General features: G+C 40.6%; 1 protein-coding gene across 1 annotated transcript in view; it reads right to left on the minus strand.

The window, feature by feature from the left end:
* The window catches only part of tnr (tenascin R (restrictin, janusin)), a gene marked incomplete at both ends in the record, with an annotated part of 92,719 nt that overhangs the window by 66,599 nt on the left and 7,069 nt on the right, over positions 1-19,051 (minus strand). Inside the window, 4 exons of the mRNA XM_080503804.1 lie at positions 145-295; positions 7,388-7,503; positions 9,076-9,219; positions 9,357-9,476. Of these exons, the coding sequence (XP_080359930.1) occupies positions 145-295; positions 7,388-7,503; positions 9,076-9,219; positions 9,357-9,476 (531 nt within the window). The remainder of the gene's footprint in view (positions 1-144; positions 296-7,387; positions 7,504-9,075; positions 9,220-9,356; positions 9,477-19,051) is intronic.

A 19,051-nucleotide genomic window follows, 5' to 3' on the forward strand; every position in this document is an offset into this window, starting at 1 on the left:
TCGCTGTATTAATCTTCTGGAGAATTGTACCTACCTAAATGGAATGTCCGTCATAAATAAGATTTACTTTAATGTAATGTGAGGTTGGAGATAGTATAAAGTTGATATTATCAATGGATGCAGGGCCACATCACCATTACATACGTGTAGTGACGGTCGCGGTGACCGGCTGGCTCCGGCCCTGGTCTCGGAGCGCCACCAGGTTGACCGTGTACTCTTCCCCTGGCCTCAGACCAGTTTGTACAAAGGATGTGATGGTGCTTGGCAGCTGGGCAGTCATCCCTCCATCATTGTCCTGGGAGGAATCACAGACAAGACGAGATGAAGGAAGCACCTGGAACTGGTGCGCATTGAACATTGTTTGTTTTTGTGAGTAAATGTCAGTGACTGTGTGGGACTTCTCTTAGCACAGATAAGAAATACGGCTGATAAAATCCTCGGCAGTCGGACAAACAGTGACTCAAGCAGTTTGTAATTTTACTGAATCGCATGCTTAAGTCTGGATGTTTTTCCTCAAACTGCTTTTACTTTGCAAAATTGAAGAAGCAAGACTGAATATTTCCTTGGATCATATTCTGCTGAGGCAGGACTCTGCACATTTCCAAAGCCCTGTCAGTCATCCATACGGAGAACCAGCTATTCCCAGCTGTTCTCAGAGAGCCAATGTTGCCAATGTGCTTCCTGCCGACAGACAGATGTTACACCTACTGCCGGTCCAAGAATCCCCGAACGCCCGCGCTTTGAAGGCTCGTATTAAAGCAGAACGTACAACAGCTTGCTACCTTCCTGAATCAAATCTGTAATTAGAGATGTAATCCATTTAATCACCTCCACTAAATTACCAGGGTGGGAAGTAACACACAACGGTAATGTTCCTACAACAATTGGTGTTCAATCTCAATGATAATAATAATAATACAGTGTGAAGGCGATGCTAAATTAAACAAAATGAATTCCCATAACAGAGCATCCTGCTTCCATCTCCTGTGTCATTTAGCTCATAATTAGTCATCACTTTCCATGCCAGCGAGGTCGCTTCCGGTGCTTAACTCCTTAGTAATCTTCAATCACATGAAACAAGGGATGCCAATGAAAGTTTTGTGCACATGCATGGATTTCAGTTTATCGGGATGAGGCTAAACATCAGCATAGATGTCCATAAGAAATTAACCTTGATCACTGATTTTGTAGCATATGGCTGTGTTGAGCTGGAGTGTACTACGTGGAGCTGCAACTCTTTGCCCCTCATGTTAATCAGGTGGATGACATATACCAGGGGTCACCAACCTTTTTGAAACTGAGAGCTACTTCATAGGTGCTGAGTCTTACGGAGGGCTGCCAGTTTGACCCACCCCTCTGAAATAACACATTTGCTCAGTTTGCCTTTAGTTATATTCATTAATGATACTCATCTATATGAAGACACTGATCAAGTTAATGATTTCTCAGAAGGAAGCAGATAATATCAACATTCAACACTTTATTGCTATATCGCTCAGCAACAACACTTTAAATAAAAAAGGTCTCATGTTCCCTCGCCCAGGGGTCGGCAACCTTCAACACTAAGAGCCATTTGGATCCGTTTCCCATTGAACAGAAACTCTGGGAGCCACAAACCCTCTGGACATAAAAATGAAGAGAAGACTGCAGATATCGATTTTAAACTCTGTGCTACATAAAAATACTCGGGAATGGCAGGTTGAAAAAAACAAAAAAAGAAGAAAAAAAGCCCCGTCTTTAGAACGAACTAAACATATTGAAATAAATGAATACACCAATGAGGAGTCGAACCTTCGTCTCCCCGCATGGCAGGTAAAGGTGTGTTTACACATCGGCACGATGAGTTTTGAAAGTAATTTTCCCGTGATTCCTGACATTCTTTATGTGAGGTAATGATCTGAATATAGTTTTTAAGTCGGCATGACATTCCTACTATTTGTGGAGCATGTATTTATCTGCTAAAAACTCTTCCAAGAATATCCAAAATTGCCTGGATCCGTGAAGTTTGCAACTGAGTGTGTCGATTAGTTGTGATGCGTAATAAAGCATGGCGGCATTCACTCCGCTGCAGCATCGTCCTCCCACAATATTATCTAATCAGCGCCTATATGCGAGAGTTCAGAGTTTTTAGAACCATGAGTGCGAGTGGTCTGGCTAATTCAGTTGTTGTGTAGATCCTAATGCGGTGAAGTAAACATCAAAGATGCTTTGCCACGAGCTACAACTGCGGGAACTACTCTGAAAATGGTTGCAGGTCATCACTTTAAGATGGTATCCTTGAAGCAGCCACATTTTTGGAACCCTTCCGCATCGTCAGCAGGCATCTCAGGTTCACAGGTGTTTCGCCCCTTAACCTGTACACCTCGCCTGAGTGGGGCAGCAAAGACTGATAGGCTTCACCTGCGGAAGGGTTCCAGCTCTGAGCTCTCTTTAGCCATATCCATCTTGAGCTGGACTCGGCTGCTGCGGCTATCTCCCTGGTGGCTTTCTTCAGCTGTTTGGGCTCCAGCCCCATCCTCTGGAGGAAGAACCGCACCGACCTTGCGGGAAACCCACGGCAGCCGACTTCGATGGGAAAAATTGTTGCATGCCATCCTTTCAGGACAGCTTCGTCAATCAGGTCTTGGTACTTGGCTCGCTTCAATTGGTGAGACACGTGGGCACCAGGGGCACCGTGAGCTCTGCCACTATGATGGTTTTTGTGCTTCTGGACAGCAAGACTATGTCTGGTCGAAGTGAGGTCACTGCCACGTCCTGTGGAAAGACGAGCTTCCTCTTCAAATCCACACTCAGCTCCCAGTCGCAGGCGCGTCGCAGGGAGGAAGGTAGGTTTTTGGCTGTTGTGCTGGTCTTACGAGCCGTTTCCCCTTCCCTCACAAAGGTTATGGCTTTGGGCGGTTGAGCGTGCTTGCTGTTGGCTTTGACCCGCTGCTGCTCCACCCAATTGGCGATTTCCGAGAGGACCTTATCGTGCCTCCATCTGTAGCGCCCTTCAGCCAGCGCCTTTGGGCACCCTGTCAGGATGTGGTTCAGCGTGCATGCGGGTGCGTCGCATTGGTTGCAAGATGGGTCTTCTTCTCTGCCCCAGATCTTCAAGTTGCGTGGAATGGGCAACAGGTCGGTCACAGCGCGCAGGAGAAAGCTCAACTTCCCTTGGTCGGTTTGCCACAGCTCTTTCCAAGGCATTGGCCGCTCCTGTGCCTGATCCCACTGTGTCCATCGACCCTGAGAGGCGAGTCCAATCACTTTCACCCGCCGGTCCTCCTCTGCTGCCTCGCAAACTCTTTCCACCACAAGACCTCTTTTGGCTCTCGCATCAGCACTGCACCACCTTTTCCCGCTGTAGTGGCCAAGACCCAGGCGTCCCTGACATGCCACACCCACAATTTCCTGGTGTTTCCAGTGGGATTCTGCATCAGTCACCGCTTGTTGGGGCTTCCACTTTCTGCCGCATTTGATGTTTTTACTTGCGTGCCGAACTTTCCCGTCCTTAGACAAAAGGAGTGTGCTGACTGCCTTTGCCTTAGTGGCCTTGAACTCCTCCACTACTGATGCAATGGGCAAGGGAAGCTTGGAAGTCTTGCTATACAGGTTGACTGCGCTAAAGGATGGGGGGACTCCCAGCCACTTCCGCAGGAACTTAGATCTAACTTAGAACTTAGATCCTAATTATTTAACGTTAAGTGAATAAATGCCGGTGCCTATGACATGGGGAAGTTAAGGACCTTCCTCAGTGTCGTTCCTTCACACAGCACACCAGGGAGCTAAACTTCATGTATTATAGACATATTTAAAATGTATTTTTTTTAAGATATTTTCATTTTAAAACCTCTATAAATACAAGTGTGATTGAAAAAGGAATAGCAATGGAATAAAACACAATTTCTTTGTTGCAGCTCATTTGTGAGTTATGCTATTTTTAGAACAGGCCGGCGGGAGCCTCATGTGGTCCTCGGGGGCGACCTGGTGGCCGCAGGCACCACGTTGCTGACCCCTGGCATATACCGACACACGTCTCAATGAAATGTTGTCCACTCTAACGGTACGGCAAACTACAACTTCAGAACTAAATCCAATTACCAATCCAATTGATATTCTCAAATGTAATTGAACACAGTTATGTCCATGTGGGCCTAATGTAGGGCATGTCTTTATAAGTCTATCCAATGAAGTGGCAAGTAATTGCACAATTAATGAAGTGTTGTGTTGCTGTGTGCTGCCACAAACACATTGGTGCACCTTTCTATTATTTTCTCTCATTTACTGTCTTCACAGTGTTGGTTGTAAATGCTGTCCAGCAAGTCAGAGCTGGAAAGACTGCTGTTACATTGTTTTCTGTGCCCTGATAACAGGGTTGACGATCCAAAGAGAAATGTTCTCAGTATCCTCAGCTCTAAACCTGAAATGATCCAATTTTCCCGGACATAATCTCTGAGCAAAATACCCCTTTAAATACTGATTTGGTCACAATCATCATGTGTCCTGAAATGTATAGATGCAGCTGTGAAATGGAAACTCTGTCTTGTTCTGCCCAATGTGTGTTTTCATGTTAGAAGCTGTGAATCAGCATAAACCTTCTTGATGAGCTCTTAGAAATCACATTTGATTTGTGCCAAAATTACACGTTAATGTACCTGATATCTATGGTTATACTTGAAAATGTGCAAAATCTTCAAGCTGATGGTTGATTGTTTCTTATCTGGTCATAATAGTAATTTGACTATATTTTCTTTTACTGCTTCGATGTGCCATTTCAACTTGACATATGCAAAAGAAAATCATTTTAATTATCTTACACCGGTCATAACAAAAAAATACCTAACGCATGATAGTTAAATATAGCAATTTGTGTTTTACAGCATCGTACAGGCTCTCACAGTTTTGTGGCACCAGTACATAATGGATTCACGGCACATCAGCAGCTATAACTCACAACATGTTCCCCGTCTGAGCATCCTCAACCAATCATGTTCAGTGTTCTGAGAAAACGTCACTCTTCTCTTACACCAAACAAAGCACAAGCGGCTGGAAACGTCACAGGGAACCAAAGCATTCAGGGCTCGCACAACAAAACTGTCTACCAACCTGCATCCGGCTGATGTCAAAAACATTTTTTAAATATTGTGATATTGTCGTATATTTGTCCTTTTGAGGTATTATTATTTTAGAAATTGCATAAATCTGAGGCATATATAGTAACTTTTTGTTTTCTTTTAGAGTGGGTGTTCATATACTTCCAACACTTTGGAAGTAAAACACATTAAGAGAACAGTACCGGTGTAATCTTATTCAACATTTCTAATACAAATCCACTATATATATATATATATATATATTCCTGAATAAAATTGCATTTAAGGGGTGCACCTGTCCCCAATATGATTTATGCAAGGAGTTGATTGGCTGATTCTTTTGCAGTTTCATAAGTGTATCACATTAAAGTACAACATATAAAATGCTCTGCTTCTAATAACAGTGGAAACGGCCGCAGTGTGATATTCTATTGGAGTGTCAAATATATGCCGTGGCTGTTTCTAACCATGTTAACGGTGGGTCACGAAGCTCGCCCTCCCTCTCTCACTCCCCTTTCCCTCCTCACAGGGTAGTGATTTTTGTGTTTTGTTCACACAGGCCAAAGCTTTCATGCCTACTTCCATTACGAGATTGTCAAAATTCACAATCCCCACTGCTGGATTTAATCCACAGAGGGTGGGACTGCCAACTCATAATATGATTTCCCCTGTGGCTGGAGAGAGAGTGGCGAGGCAGAGAGGGAGCAAAGACCGGGGAAAGGTTGAGGAATAGTGAAAGAAGGATTGAAGAAAAAGGAAGCAGGGGGTTGATTTGAGGTTGCCGAGAGGAAGGGGTTATGGAGGTGGTGGACGGGAAGGAAAAACAAGACATTAGTAGGGAAATGTGAGCGAGACGGAACGAACGAGTCGGACGATCGTGAGGTATGTAGAGAAAGAGAATGGCAAAGCTGAAACCAAAGAAAGGAAATTAGAAGGAGTGTTGTTTTTAAGTCAAAAACGTACTACCTTTAAAATGGCTTGAAAAATAAACAGGAAAAAATAAAAAAGGATCCTGACATCAGATTTTAGTCTTAGTGCCTGGCCAGACCAAAAGGATATCTCCCCAGAGAAAAGCTTCAAGGAGAAAACCAATTACTGTGAAAGGAGGACGAGATTAGAGCTCGGAGAGTACCTGAGTTTATAGCAGGAATTTCAAAGAGAAAGGGTTTTGCTTTTTGGCTTTGAACCTGGCCCCTGCAATGGTTTTACCGACAGTTATTCAGGGAAAAGAATTTAATGGCTCATCCATCTAATAGCCAATAAGCTTAAGACAATCCGCTCGTTTAATTTGGTATGGGCCTCAAGTTGAGCAACCCCCCAAAGAAAGCGTAAATCCACCCAGTTATTTTGCTCCTCGTCTTTGTGCAGACACTTGAAGCCATTCAGAGATAGAGGGAAAAATTGAAATGATTCTTTCCAATAAGGTCCTGGAACATTTCAATTGATGACACTGGGAATTGCGTGCGTGTGTGTGTGTGTGTGTGTGTGTGTGTGTGTGTGTGTGTGTGTGTGTGTGTGTGTGTGTGCGTGTGTGCGCGTGTGTTCTGCAAGATGCCACAGATATTGTTAAAAAAAGAACAAAAAAAACACTCACTAGTATAATATACTGCTTTTGGATAGCAACACATTAGAAAGTGATCCGGATCATGAAATTAATAACCAACTGACATCGATTTAATTGCGAGCGGGTTTTTTATTTATCACTAATGAAGCATGTAAGGAAAACAAATACCCAGATTTTGCGAATGTACAAGATTTTGGACAGAACAAAAATAACTCTAAACGTTTAACAACTTGCCCTGTTAACCTGAGAACAGGGAGCTTGTGGATATTGCAAGGACCACAAAGTTCATGCAATTATAAATATTTTATGTTTGTCAAAGGTGAAAATCTTTTAAAAGCTGTAGTCCGTTGTCTTTAATGAAGAGCAGATTGGTTACTATTTATCTGAACTCCCGACTAGTGAGGAGAGCTCGCTACTTGTAAACTAACTCCCCAGTAGTTTTCATGGAAGCGTGCCTCAAGAAAATTAAACTTTTAAAAATGAGAAAAAAAACAAAAAAAACCAAAGTGAGTTTGAATGGCTAACATACAAAATATAATAATAATACATAACTTACAATATATGTAGATGTAATAGTAAAGTGAGAAAGGAAGGCACTGGAATAATAATAATAATAAAAAAAAATTCCCAAAAAAAGTTTAGAACAAAATAAAAGAAATTGACAAAAACACAAGTTGGAGGAACAACATCACCTGGATGCACATCAATAAAAATGCATCTTATAGATAGAGTTTGCAGAGCTTCACTCTACCTTGGGGATGAAGTTGATCTCCCATCCATCGAAGGAATAGTAGAACGGTTGCCACTGGACCTCCACCGACGTCTCGGTGATGGATTTGAAGACTAAGCCATCGGGATTGGAGAGATCTGGAGAGGTAGCCCGAGACGTGTTATTGTTCTTCACTGACCAACACACACCATAAATCACAACTCCACCTAATGTTGTGTATAGCACTTACTGAACCTTTATCTTGCAGTTTTTGTGTTTTTTTTCTTTCACAAACAACATTAATACTTCTTTCGATTATGAATGATGGTGCGCTTAGGTTATTGATTCACATGGATTGCTATGTTTGAAAAAGATCTAAAAACACAACCTGAGAACATTTTGTGTGTATTTCCCATATTGCCTCCTTGCAGCATTGTAAGAAAAGCAAACAATCGTAACTCAATGTTTACTTCCTTCTCACAGGCAGCGACGAGCATCCAAAATCTTCCCAGATATAATCGAATTCTACTTTTCATAATTAAGTTTAGCAAAGACAACCCGATAAATCATATCCTTGGTGAAAAATGGTTGCATCAGGCTTAATTGCCCTAAATTGACTTTATTACTCCGAATTCTGCTATCACTGAAATTAAATTCACTTATCTGTGAAATGGAGAATAATTCTTGCAAGCCAAGAGAGCACTAATGGCAGCGTGCTGTATGTGGCCACGTGTTAGCCCATGTGCAATTTGATTATGTGTGACCAATGAAAAGAGGCTTTTACTTAACCGATGCAAAACAAGTTTGTACATTTATGCGAAACATGAAAATTAGTAGCATGTTTCTCTCGCAGGTCCAGAGCCCTGGCGTTCCTCCCTGCCCGAACGCCCGCTGTGACTGAGTGCAAATAGTGTGAGTGGGACTGAGCAGTTCTTACAGGTGATAATCACAAGCAGTCGGTGAGGGTAGCAGGTGGTATTCTCACTCTATTGACACAGAGCAACATGTTTTGAAGGATTTAACTAACAGAAAAGCGACAACAACAAAAAAAACAACTAAACAAGGCAAGACTGCATGAATACATTAAGACCACTACTCTTGGCAATCATTAGTTACATATTATTATTCTGTAATTAGTATTGCAGATACAGTCACTGAATGTTACTTATATGTTACATAAAGACAGTTGGAAAGCTGCAGATCTGTTTTCTTTCTCTGTCCTGCTCAACATTTAGCTTCAGCAACTCTGTTACCATTCCATTAGCATTGCCATTTTATTTGAATAGTTGGAGGAAGTAGGAATAGTTTCTCATCCAGCCTCAACAAACTCAGTTCTCCTGACAGGAGCAGGAAACATGTCTGAATGATATCAATTTTTACTCTTCGCCACATTCAACAACCATTAGCTCAACTTGAAAATAGCTGTTGAGATGTTGGTAGTTGATCTCGATTCTCTTGTTGCTTCTTATTCTCAATAAAATTAACTGAATCACACATTAAACTGACTCACATTAACAACACAGACCTGGCTGGGAATTGATCTCCAGCAAAGCTGCAAGAGTTCACTTAACTACTTAATTTTGTATATGTAATAACCTGTAAAGTAGCCAACGACTTTAAAAAGTAACTCGCAGTTGCACTAAATGACTTGCACTGAATAAGACAGATGCTCCACAGTAGAAACCGATGTAACAGTGGGCGGAAAGGAGCAAACTAAAACCTGCACTTACAGGTCGAAACAGCGATGCTAGCAGGAACGCTGATGCTACTGTTAATGACAGCGAACACATTGATGTTGAACTCCATGCCCGCGTCCAGGCCTGAGATGGTGCAGGTGGTGGCGTTTCCTGGGAGCCTCATCTCGAGCTGCACACCTGACAGGGGGACAGGCCACAAAGATAAATGGAGACACTTTTCTTTAAAGAAGTTATCTGAGTGAGGTGGAAGGAGCACAAAAGCTAAGTGACAAGCTTTCTTGCTTGGAAGGGACAGAACATGGATGTGTGCTTACCTCCCGGGCTGCTCGGCGTGTAGGTCACCAAGAAATCTGTCAGCATGACTGACCCTTCCCACTCCAGGTCAATAGTTTGATCAGTCACCCCTCGAACATTCAGGTTCATGGCTGGGGCCACTGCAACAAAACAAACCGGAAAATAAATGAGCAAAGCACAACGTATATATATATATATATATATATATATAATTTTTTAAGTCCAGTCATTTTCATCTTGTAAAACATTTTACATTGATAACAAGTCATATTTGAAGAGAATAATTCATCGATTTAAACTGAAACCATTGAATCCCATTGAGTTTCTATTGTGGTAGTTGCAACATAGTTACGTTTAGATAAAATATAAATACGACAAATAAATCCTTATGAATAAGCAAAGGTGAGGGTGGAGGGGAAAAAATCCCTTCTAACAGGAAGGAAAACTGAACCAGAACAGAGGGAAATACAATAAATCACAGTCCCTATTGTATTGTATAAAAAAAGACTTGAGTGATACTCATTATGTAGTAAAAAGGATTTTTCTCGACTCAACGCGCCCCAGTGCTGACCTCCAGTTTGCATTACTGACTTCATCTGTTTGTTCAGCTTCGTCGAGCTAAATGAAGAACTTCCAGAAAAAAACAGCGGCAGGCTGACTGATTACAGGAAGAAAAAAAAGTTTGTGTTTGTGTGATCTGAGAGAAATCAGTGCTTTTGCAGCTCCTCAGATGGCTCACTAATACAAAGAGCCTGTTCAATTATTACAAGCAGCACAGGAAAACAGGAGATTTATACAATCTGATAACTGTCTTCTGAGAATATTTCACAAATTAGGAGGGAAGCGCCAATGAAAACTGAAAAGTGTGCGGGACTATTCATTATCAGTTAATCATGTACACAATGTGAAAAACAAAACACAAAACAACAACAACAATGGTTTGCAATACAGCACCTGCCCTCCATCAGCGTTCATTTTTCATATATGTGTGATGCCATGATTCATTCACATTTTGTACTTGCTTTAATAAGTCGGGGTCACGCTCATCCCAGCTGTCAGTCCACTTCAGGTAAAGAGGCCGATGATCGTGACCATAAACTTTTGAGTCATCCAATAACCTGGTTTGCATGTGTTTTGGATTGTGGGAAGGAGCTGGACTATATAGAGAATCCAGCCTGGTTGGTGACGACGACACCACCGTGCCACCTGCAATGCCATTATTCAAGTAATAGATAGATAAATAGATTTAAATAATAGATATCAAAATATATTGTGGATACCTACAATGTTAATTCTAGATTGTCTGACATTGCTAATAGATGTTAAAATAAAGAACTCATCAGCTGCTGGGAACTAAACTGTGACAAGAGTTAAGAGTCATTTTCATGTCTTTTCACTGGTTTTCAGCTTTCAGATGCTGTTTTTTTCAAAAATAATATCTCAGCTTCTGGATACTGTATCTGTTCCATAAGAGACCAAATTAATCTACACATTTAGAAACAATTTAAGCATCGGTCTAAATGCATCTCATCCTCATGTGATTCTTTATGGCTCTCAAGTTTGGTTTGTGTTATGTTCACAAAGTCCAACTCAAATCCTGCCCAGTTTATTTTGAAGCTCTCAAGTCGACTTCCGTGATCAGAAACAGCTGGCATGCAGGCAGCTTGTAAAGGGGAAAAAAAAAAAAAAAAAAGCAACACCTCCAGACAGCTGAGTAAGTAAATCTCATACTTGAGCATATTGCACATAACCCTGAAAGATCTCTGCGCTTGTAGCTAGAAGAGAGCGTGGAGTGGCGACGGTGGAGCTATAAACCTGAAAGCTGGTGCTGAATGTGAATGTGGAAACAGAAGCAACGGTGTTTACAGATCCTATTTCCTAAAAGCAGACAGGGAGAAAAGGGGGAGGCAGGCGAGGGATATAAAAGAGGGGAAGACAGGGTTGTAGAGGAGTGAAGGGTTGGAAACACACAAGTCAAAAGAGAACAAGGGAGGAAAAAGACGAGACGGGATGTGCTTGAGGAGTGAATAATTGATATTAAATGGCAGAGGAAGTGAAGGTAGGACAGACGAGGAGAGACCGAGGAGTGAAGGAGTGTGATAGATGTGATAAACATCCTCTCACCCCCTCGTGACACGACAGCGGAGCCCCGACTCCTCCTCGGGGAACTTTTGGACACTTTAGTAGCCATTTGAGCTCCTGGCTCACGCACTCACACAGATGTGCACAGATGTGCGAGTGCTGCATGGGGGGTTTGGGAGGGAGGGCTTGTTCATTTCAACACAGTGCAGAGAACTCCTGCAGCATTTACTTGGGATTTATTTTATTTGTTCAACTGAGCTAAGCCTGCTACATAAAGGAAATAAGAAATCCAAAGAAGGCGCAGCAACGCAAGGAGAGCGACTGAATCAGGTCATGCGGGAAGCCGAACAATGACGCTTAAAGCAGACAAGCAATAGTGAGAGAAAAGCAGATGGAAAAGTGTTTAAAAAGTTTGTCAAAATCGATAAATCTCAACTCAGATTTTTACTTTATATATGTATATAAAAAAAAAATAAATAAATAAAATAAAATATATATATATATATATATAAATATACACTAGAAACGTCAAACATTATCAATGAGTATCTAACCTTGTGTCCAAGTTAAAGGTCACCCCCGAGCAGCGTATCTGAATACAAATACTTGGCAGGACTATTGAAACTGTCTCCAAGGACAGCTGCATCCAGACATCTTATCAACATTTCTCGACACATGTCAGGGATAAATGACACAATAAAGAAAGCTGAACGCCAGATGAGGACGGCACTTCAAATGCTCCCAATGTCAGACGCTTCGTGTGTCTCTTCCTGCTGATCATTATTCCAACTGATGTTACTGGACATGTCGCTGATTCCTAACAATACTTTCACCTAATGACAGTCACACAATATGTGATTAAATAGGGGTGCAAAATGTTGAGGTTAGTGTTGCGCAGGCATTTCTTATTCTTTTTTTTTATATATTGTGAAAATGATACTTGAACTACATTAACCCTTCTTCATGCATTTAAAACAAATATAACAAGTCAGGAAATATGTGTTTATATTTGCTGTGGGAATGTTTTCAGACAATTTATCCAATACTGTTAGTGAGCTGGTGTATCTCTCTTTGTAGCAGGTAAACATTTGTGCGGAACATGCATGTGTGGGATGAGCAGCAGCCGGATATGCAGGTTGCAGCAATGTGAAATAGCAATATTGCTATTGCGATGGAAGTGTGAAGCCCAAAATGTCTTGTTATTATGATGAGAACAAATGACTTTCATAGAATTTGTCTACTAGTTACAGAAGACATGTAATCACAGATTAATGTCATACTTTTATGGCGCATTTCCTTTACGTTATATACAAAGAAAAAGTCCGGAGCAACCTGTGCAGCGAGTTTGACCACTGAATTAATTAATGTCTCCTTAAGTGAGGGTGAACGTCTAAAAGAAAAAAGACACAAAGAAAGAAGAAAAATCCTGACGTTCGAGAGGCGCCACTTTAACAAGACTTTTTATGTCAGTGTGATCTTGACTTTCACCTATTAGCCTCCTAAATCAAATGAGTTGAGAGTGAGCGTGGGATAAAATAAAATCCCTGCAAAATATTTGAAGGATGCTACCATGTATGGAATGGACAGAGACAATACCTCCAGCCCACTGCTGTCTACAGACAAAAGCATAAAGAAAATCACTGAAAATATGAAAGAAGACAGGCCTCAGAGCCTAATAAGTGAAAGAAAAACCACAATTAGCTTACATAATGAAGACACTCACATTGCTTATTTCACTCGTAACAAATTGAAAAACTCAAGGCTTTTGTCTTCTTATATTCATGAAATGTGTTAAATCATTTGTGCATAAACTCAGGTTTACTTCAATAAGAGTAACTTGCTGAAGGTTATTGAGGAATCTTGCCTGGAGTCTGTGAGTCTCATTAGGTCTCATCAGTATGCCATTATAAGCAGCCACAGCAGTATCTACCGAACTAAGACCTTGATGGTGAAACTCAAGTGGACAACAAAGGTCAGCGCATCGTCAGAGGACTCACTTACCTCCGGGCTACTTTGTGCAATTGGATTACTCTTATTAAGTTGCTCAAATGATGAAAATGAAACTTTTGGCAGAAAACATTTGGGTTTTGTTGTGTGATGGACGACCGTGAATAATCACATTATCGTCAAGCAGAACAGACAATGAATTTATCAAAGGTCAAAACCCATCAGTACGAGATTACTTTTTTTATCTTGATCTGATTCATAGAGGAGCTTCTTACTTGGTAAAGTGCTGCATTTTATTTTGGGTGTAAATAACAGAAAGTCTGTATGTAGATTTAGAATTTCTTGTTGTCTTACAAAAAGACTAAATATATTAAATTATGAGAGAAATATTTCATTTCCTGGCATTATTTATTTTCAACTGACAAGACAGGTTAAAGTATATTATTGAACAAGAAACCTTGCAAAAAGTGGATTAGAATCATATTTCAAATTGAGACTGTGGTATCAAATAAGATTATGAAAAAGTGTTGCGCTTCAATTGCAAAAAATATTTTTAAGCTGGTTTTGATCGGATACCATTTACGTATTAATAACATCTTGTGGAATGTGGAAAAGAACACTAAAACAAAACAAAACTCAAAGACAAGCAAGTGAATTAGAGAGATTTGTAAATAATGCTTTAGCCAAGTCGTGATGATGGTTAACTAAATGAAAAAAAACCAAAAAACAATGTACCTTTTAAGATTCTTCTTCCAGTAGATGACATAACTCTGTACCGACATTGATAAAAAGACAATGTGATGGTGGTGGCGTAAATACTGGATGAGCAATAAAAGGACAATCGAAAGTAAATAACATGATTGGATATTGTAAACACATCTATATGTAAAAATATACAACGAAAATATACCGTCAAAGATGCTGTTTAAAAAAAGAAGAACAAGTGTGGCACATGGTTTATGATAATTAAAAATGTCTTTTAAGTCTAGTCACAGATTACCCATGGTTCAAGTTTATGCTGGAATGTCTTGTTTTGCAGAATTCCTTACTCTCCCTGTGTCTCTCCCTTTTTCTCACACAGTACAAAAAAAAAAAAACATGCTGCAGAGGTTAATTGATAGCTCTAGATATACATGTGAATGTGTGCAAATGTGTCCGTGTGTTTGCTTTGTACTGAACTGACAACCTGCCCAAGCTGTAACCTGATGTCGCTCATCGTGAGCTGTGATTGGCTGCAGCAACCCGCAGCCTCTGAGACACATCCAGTGATAGAGGAGATGGAGGGATGGACAGTTACAATACCAGTGCTGCTGAGTCTGTCCATTAAGTCCATGCAGATAAATGTGAAAAGGAGCTCCCTGTGCATGGACGACTAAAAGTCTAAGCGTCACAGTGATCTCTGCAAGAAGACTTTGGATTGATTCTAAGCAATTTCATGGGAAGTTTGTATGTTTTCCTTGAACCTGAACTCTCACTATTACAATTCAAAGCTTAATTGATGAGTCTAAATTGGAAGGATTTGAGAGTGTGTGAGTGACAGATGACTGCATCACCATATGACCCAGATCTCCCAATGGTGACAAAGAGAAAAATGAATAAGAGCTGGTATAAATATCAAACATTCACCAGCTGGAGTGGTACACATCTGTTGGGAATGATGAGCCTGACATAAACATTCATCTTAAATACATACCATTCTGACAGGTTTATTCATTATGTATGTATAACACATGGAACAATAGCTTCTTTTTGCTTTAAAAGATCTATAAGACATGCTCAACATATCTAAAATAAATACATAAATAAACAGATTTATATCTAATAGGATCTTTAAAAAAAATAAAAGTCTGACTGTTGAATGGGGTGGGACTGACATTGCGGCAAATATAAGTAGTCGATTATGAGGGAAAAAAATAATGTATACAGTAGGGTTCTATATTGTTCTAACATTAGACTTTCTGCAAGTAAAAAAAAGCCACACAGTTGATTGATGAAGCCATGATTTTGACTGATTCCATGCTTCTAAATGGGGCAATAAAACATGGCAATAAAGTGGCCATGCATCAAGGATGATACCAAACTTTTGTGGTTTTGCTACATGCTGCAGAACTCTGAAGCTGCATTGCAGCTGGTGTATTGTGCATCCACCACTTTTATGAGAAATGGAAATACCAGTTGTCACCACTGCAGCACTAAACAAAGCAGGAGTGTCACTGCTGCTGTACTACAGTGGTGTCAGGATGTCTTGGAATGATGGTAGTAAAGTGTCAGTCCTCAGCAGAAGTTGTTCTCTGTTTAGGGGGCGGACATATTTTTATGTAAAGATATAGTATTTCCTACCGCACGCCTTTAACATCCAATTTAAATTCAACAGTCTCCATTATTCCTCGTAGTGGGAGAATATAGGCCACCGTAATTGAAGCAAAAACGCACGCCACTGTCTTCAGCTTTTGATAACATGAAACACTTAAGCCTGTCACCCTACAAGTCCGCAGTAATTGAACTGCTTCATTTTGTATTCTGCCAACCAACCTCTACCAGCGCCGGCTATTTTAGCCTCTAATTGCAAAGAAATAAGCAATCCAGTCTCTTTCACTTGGTATAGATATGAAATGGGAGGACCCCACGGACCAGTCAGGCTCAGTAATATGATGTCTTTTCATCATTCTGTCTATCGCTCGCTCTCCTGTCCATCTTCATCTGCCACTGTGTTGACGCGTGCGTCAGAGGGTAGAGGAGAGTCTGATATTGTGGTGTAAAAACCGCTCTGATCAAAGGCGAAGCTCAGCGTGGAGAGAAAATGTCTCAGCTGCGGCTAATGTGTGCCGATAATAGAACAGTGTGCTGCAGCCTTCATCTATCTGACCTCTTTGTACCACCGGGCAGCGAACACCAGTTGTAGGGATGGGAACCAAATTCTCCACTTTTTTTATTTTTAAACCGACTGAATTCTGTTGGTACGACCGTGCACCTATTCACAAAGAAACCTAAATGCCGAAACCCATCCTTATGACTGTGAGGAGTAGGCGACTTTCCGAGCCAGACTTGAACACACTATGGCAGGCATTGGAGCGTAACGGCGTCAGTAGCTCTGGGTTCAGACAACAGAGTAAGCACGGCAGAGAGAAAGCGCTCCGAAAGCATGGCTCCACTTTTCGTAACGCGATGCAGATCACGCTGCAGAATCTGTGACGTGAAGAGCAGGGCCAGCGGCGGGAATACTTCTAATCTGATGGAGCTCCAGGTCAAGATGTTTCTCAAGGTTGAAGAGTGCACAACTGTCGACCGCACCAGTTCTGCCATCACAAGGTTTCCAGAAGGGAAAGAAAAGGAATAGGACTATGTGGAGCTGGGCTTTAATTTTTTGCATTATTAAGAAAAAGCACTGCGTGGTTAGAGTTAAGGGTTTTCATGTTCATGTTTCATGAACTGTGATGTTACAATACAAACAGTCGGATTTTGTATTGATATATTTGTTAAAATGTATATATTGACAAGTGAATATGCTAAATTGAAAGATTTTGAGATTTTATAATTGAACAAATTAAACACACCAAGAAGTACTGAAAGTTGGTACCGTTGAGTACCGGTATTGATTCCCAGCTATCAGTATTGTATTAGTTGAAATGTGAAAGGTACCCAACCCTCGCCAGTTGTAACGGTGGATCAAGTTACAATCCTTGGCTCAAATACCATTGATATAGAATGAGTGAACTATTAATGGAATTATTTATGATTCGTTTTGCTTAATTTGCTGACATTTGAGAAATTGAAGAAATTGTAAGATTAATATTGAGTTGCAGTAAAACATATACATCTCTGGAAAATCTTCCACACGATGTGAGATAAGATGAGCTGATAATATTGATATTTTTAAAAAAGTTTTTTTTTGTTTACGTTTTTAGTCTTCTAAAGATTTCTTACTGTTATTGATTTACACAATGTTGTTTCAGTTCTACTAAATTTGACTATATTAACATTACACTCTCTAAAACATTATATATATTCATTTAAAATGTTTATCATGCATTATTTCCTCTTACTTGTTCATATAAAAATTATTAATAACAATCAAGATAGTCTCGCGCGTCACATTGGAATATCTGTATTAAATTACAACAATTTTATGTTTAATAAATGCAAGATATTGATTGTGCGCAGTGGGGTTGAATGGAATTTATGATTTGGATGTTTTAACTTATTTTTGATCTCACAGCTGCTAAATTGTCAAAACAAATGTACATTGAGTGTTTCCACCATTTTTGTTTTTAAATATTTATAACATGTCAGTATCTTTGATATTGCTGAGAGGTTTTGTTAACGATGTGTGGCATGGAGATAAGCCTCGAATGTGATTGGGCGCTTGTCCTGCAGAAGTCCTGCTGGCCACTGCAATGACTATTATTTTGGCACAAAGCTCTAGTTCTCTGCTTTCTGGTAGTTCAACAGGAACAGAGTAAATGGGTGATTCAAAACCCCATCAAAAAATGGAAGTGTCACTGCAAATGAGCCACTTGTCACGTCACGTCAATGCTGATATGTGAACATTGTTTAAAGAGCAGGTTTATTGGATTCTACATTCTTTTCCACATGCACGTGTGATGCAATTGGGTCCTGACTCGTCCCACACTCCAAAAACACGGTTGCAGGATCAGTTGGTTGAGTGTATATTGTTTTTAGGTGTGAGCAAGTGTTTGCTATGATATTTTATGTCCCCTTGTGTTTGCTTTGTAATGGACTGGCCTGTTCAGGTTGTACCTGCCTTTCAGCCAGAGTCAGCTGGGATTTGCTCCAGCTCTGTGAGACCCTTAAGTCAGAAACAACGGATGGAGGGGACAGATAGAAGAAGTATGGCTTTTGTTTCAGTTAATGAGTAGACATCCCGCAAAAATGTTGTGTTGGTTTCAGCTCCATAAACAGAGTTACCGTATTTTCCGCACTATAAGGCGCACCAGATTATAAGGCGCACCTACATTGATTGACATAATTTACAACTTTGTTCATATATAAGTCGCACTGCATTATAAGGCCCATGCAATAGACCAGTGGTCAGCAACCTTTATAGCTCAAAGGCATTAGGTTACATTTTCCACTGATTCTAACACCCAGAGAGGTGCACACGCTTTATTTTGATAGTCCTACCTGCAGCCTATGCCAGGAAGACACTACACACAAAACCTTCTTCACTGCTGGTTGACAACTTACAACTACCGGTAATAAACTAAACTACATGAACTAAGCAACAAAAACACAACACAACACAATTATTACCGACACCACAAACCAAATATAACCCCCAATAATTGCATTTAAAACACCACAAACAGAAACTCCCATAATTCAGTGCAGCTATCGGCTGCACTGAGGAGCACTGAGGACGGCTGCTTACCGTCCAGAGGTGGTCGCTGCAAGGCATGATGGGAATCCATGTTTTGTGTTGTTGGAGGTTATTGTGGGTTGTTGTTGGGCTTGGTGTTGTGTTGATTGTGTTTATGCTGTGTTTTTGTTCCCCAGTTTAGGGAGTAATTATTTCATCTAGTTTATTTTGGTTTGTTAGAATGTTGGTGTGCAACCATGAGTGATGAATGTGTTGTGTGGAGTGTCGTCCGCTCTGAAGATCCGGTTGCGAAGTTAGATGTCAAAATAAAAGCTTCTGGTTGTTCAGCTGTCAAATAGCAGTCTCCAA

The sequence above is a fragment of the Blennius ocellaris genome (genome assembly GCF_963422515.1).
Source record: "Blennius ocellaris genome assembly, chromosome: 10".
NCBI lineage: Eukaryota > Metazoa > Chordata > Actinopteri > Blenniiformes > Blenniidae > Blennius > Blennius ocellaris.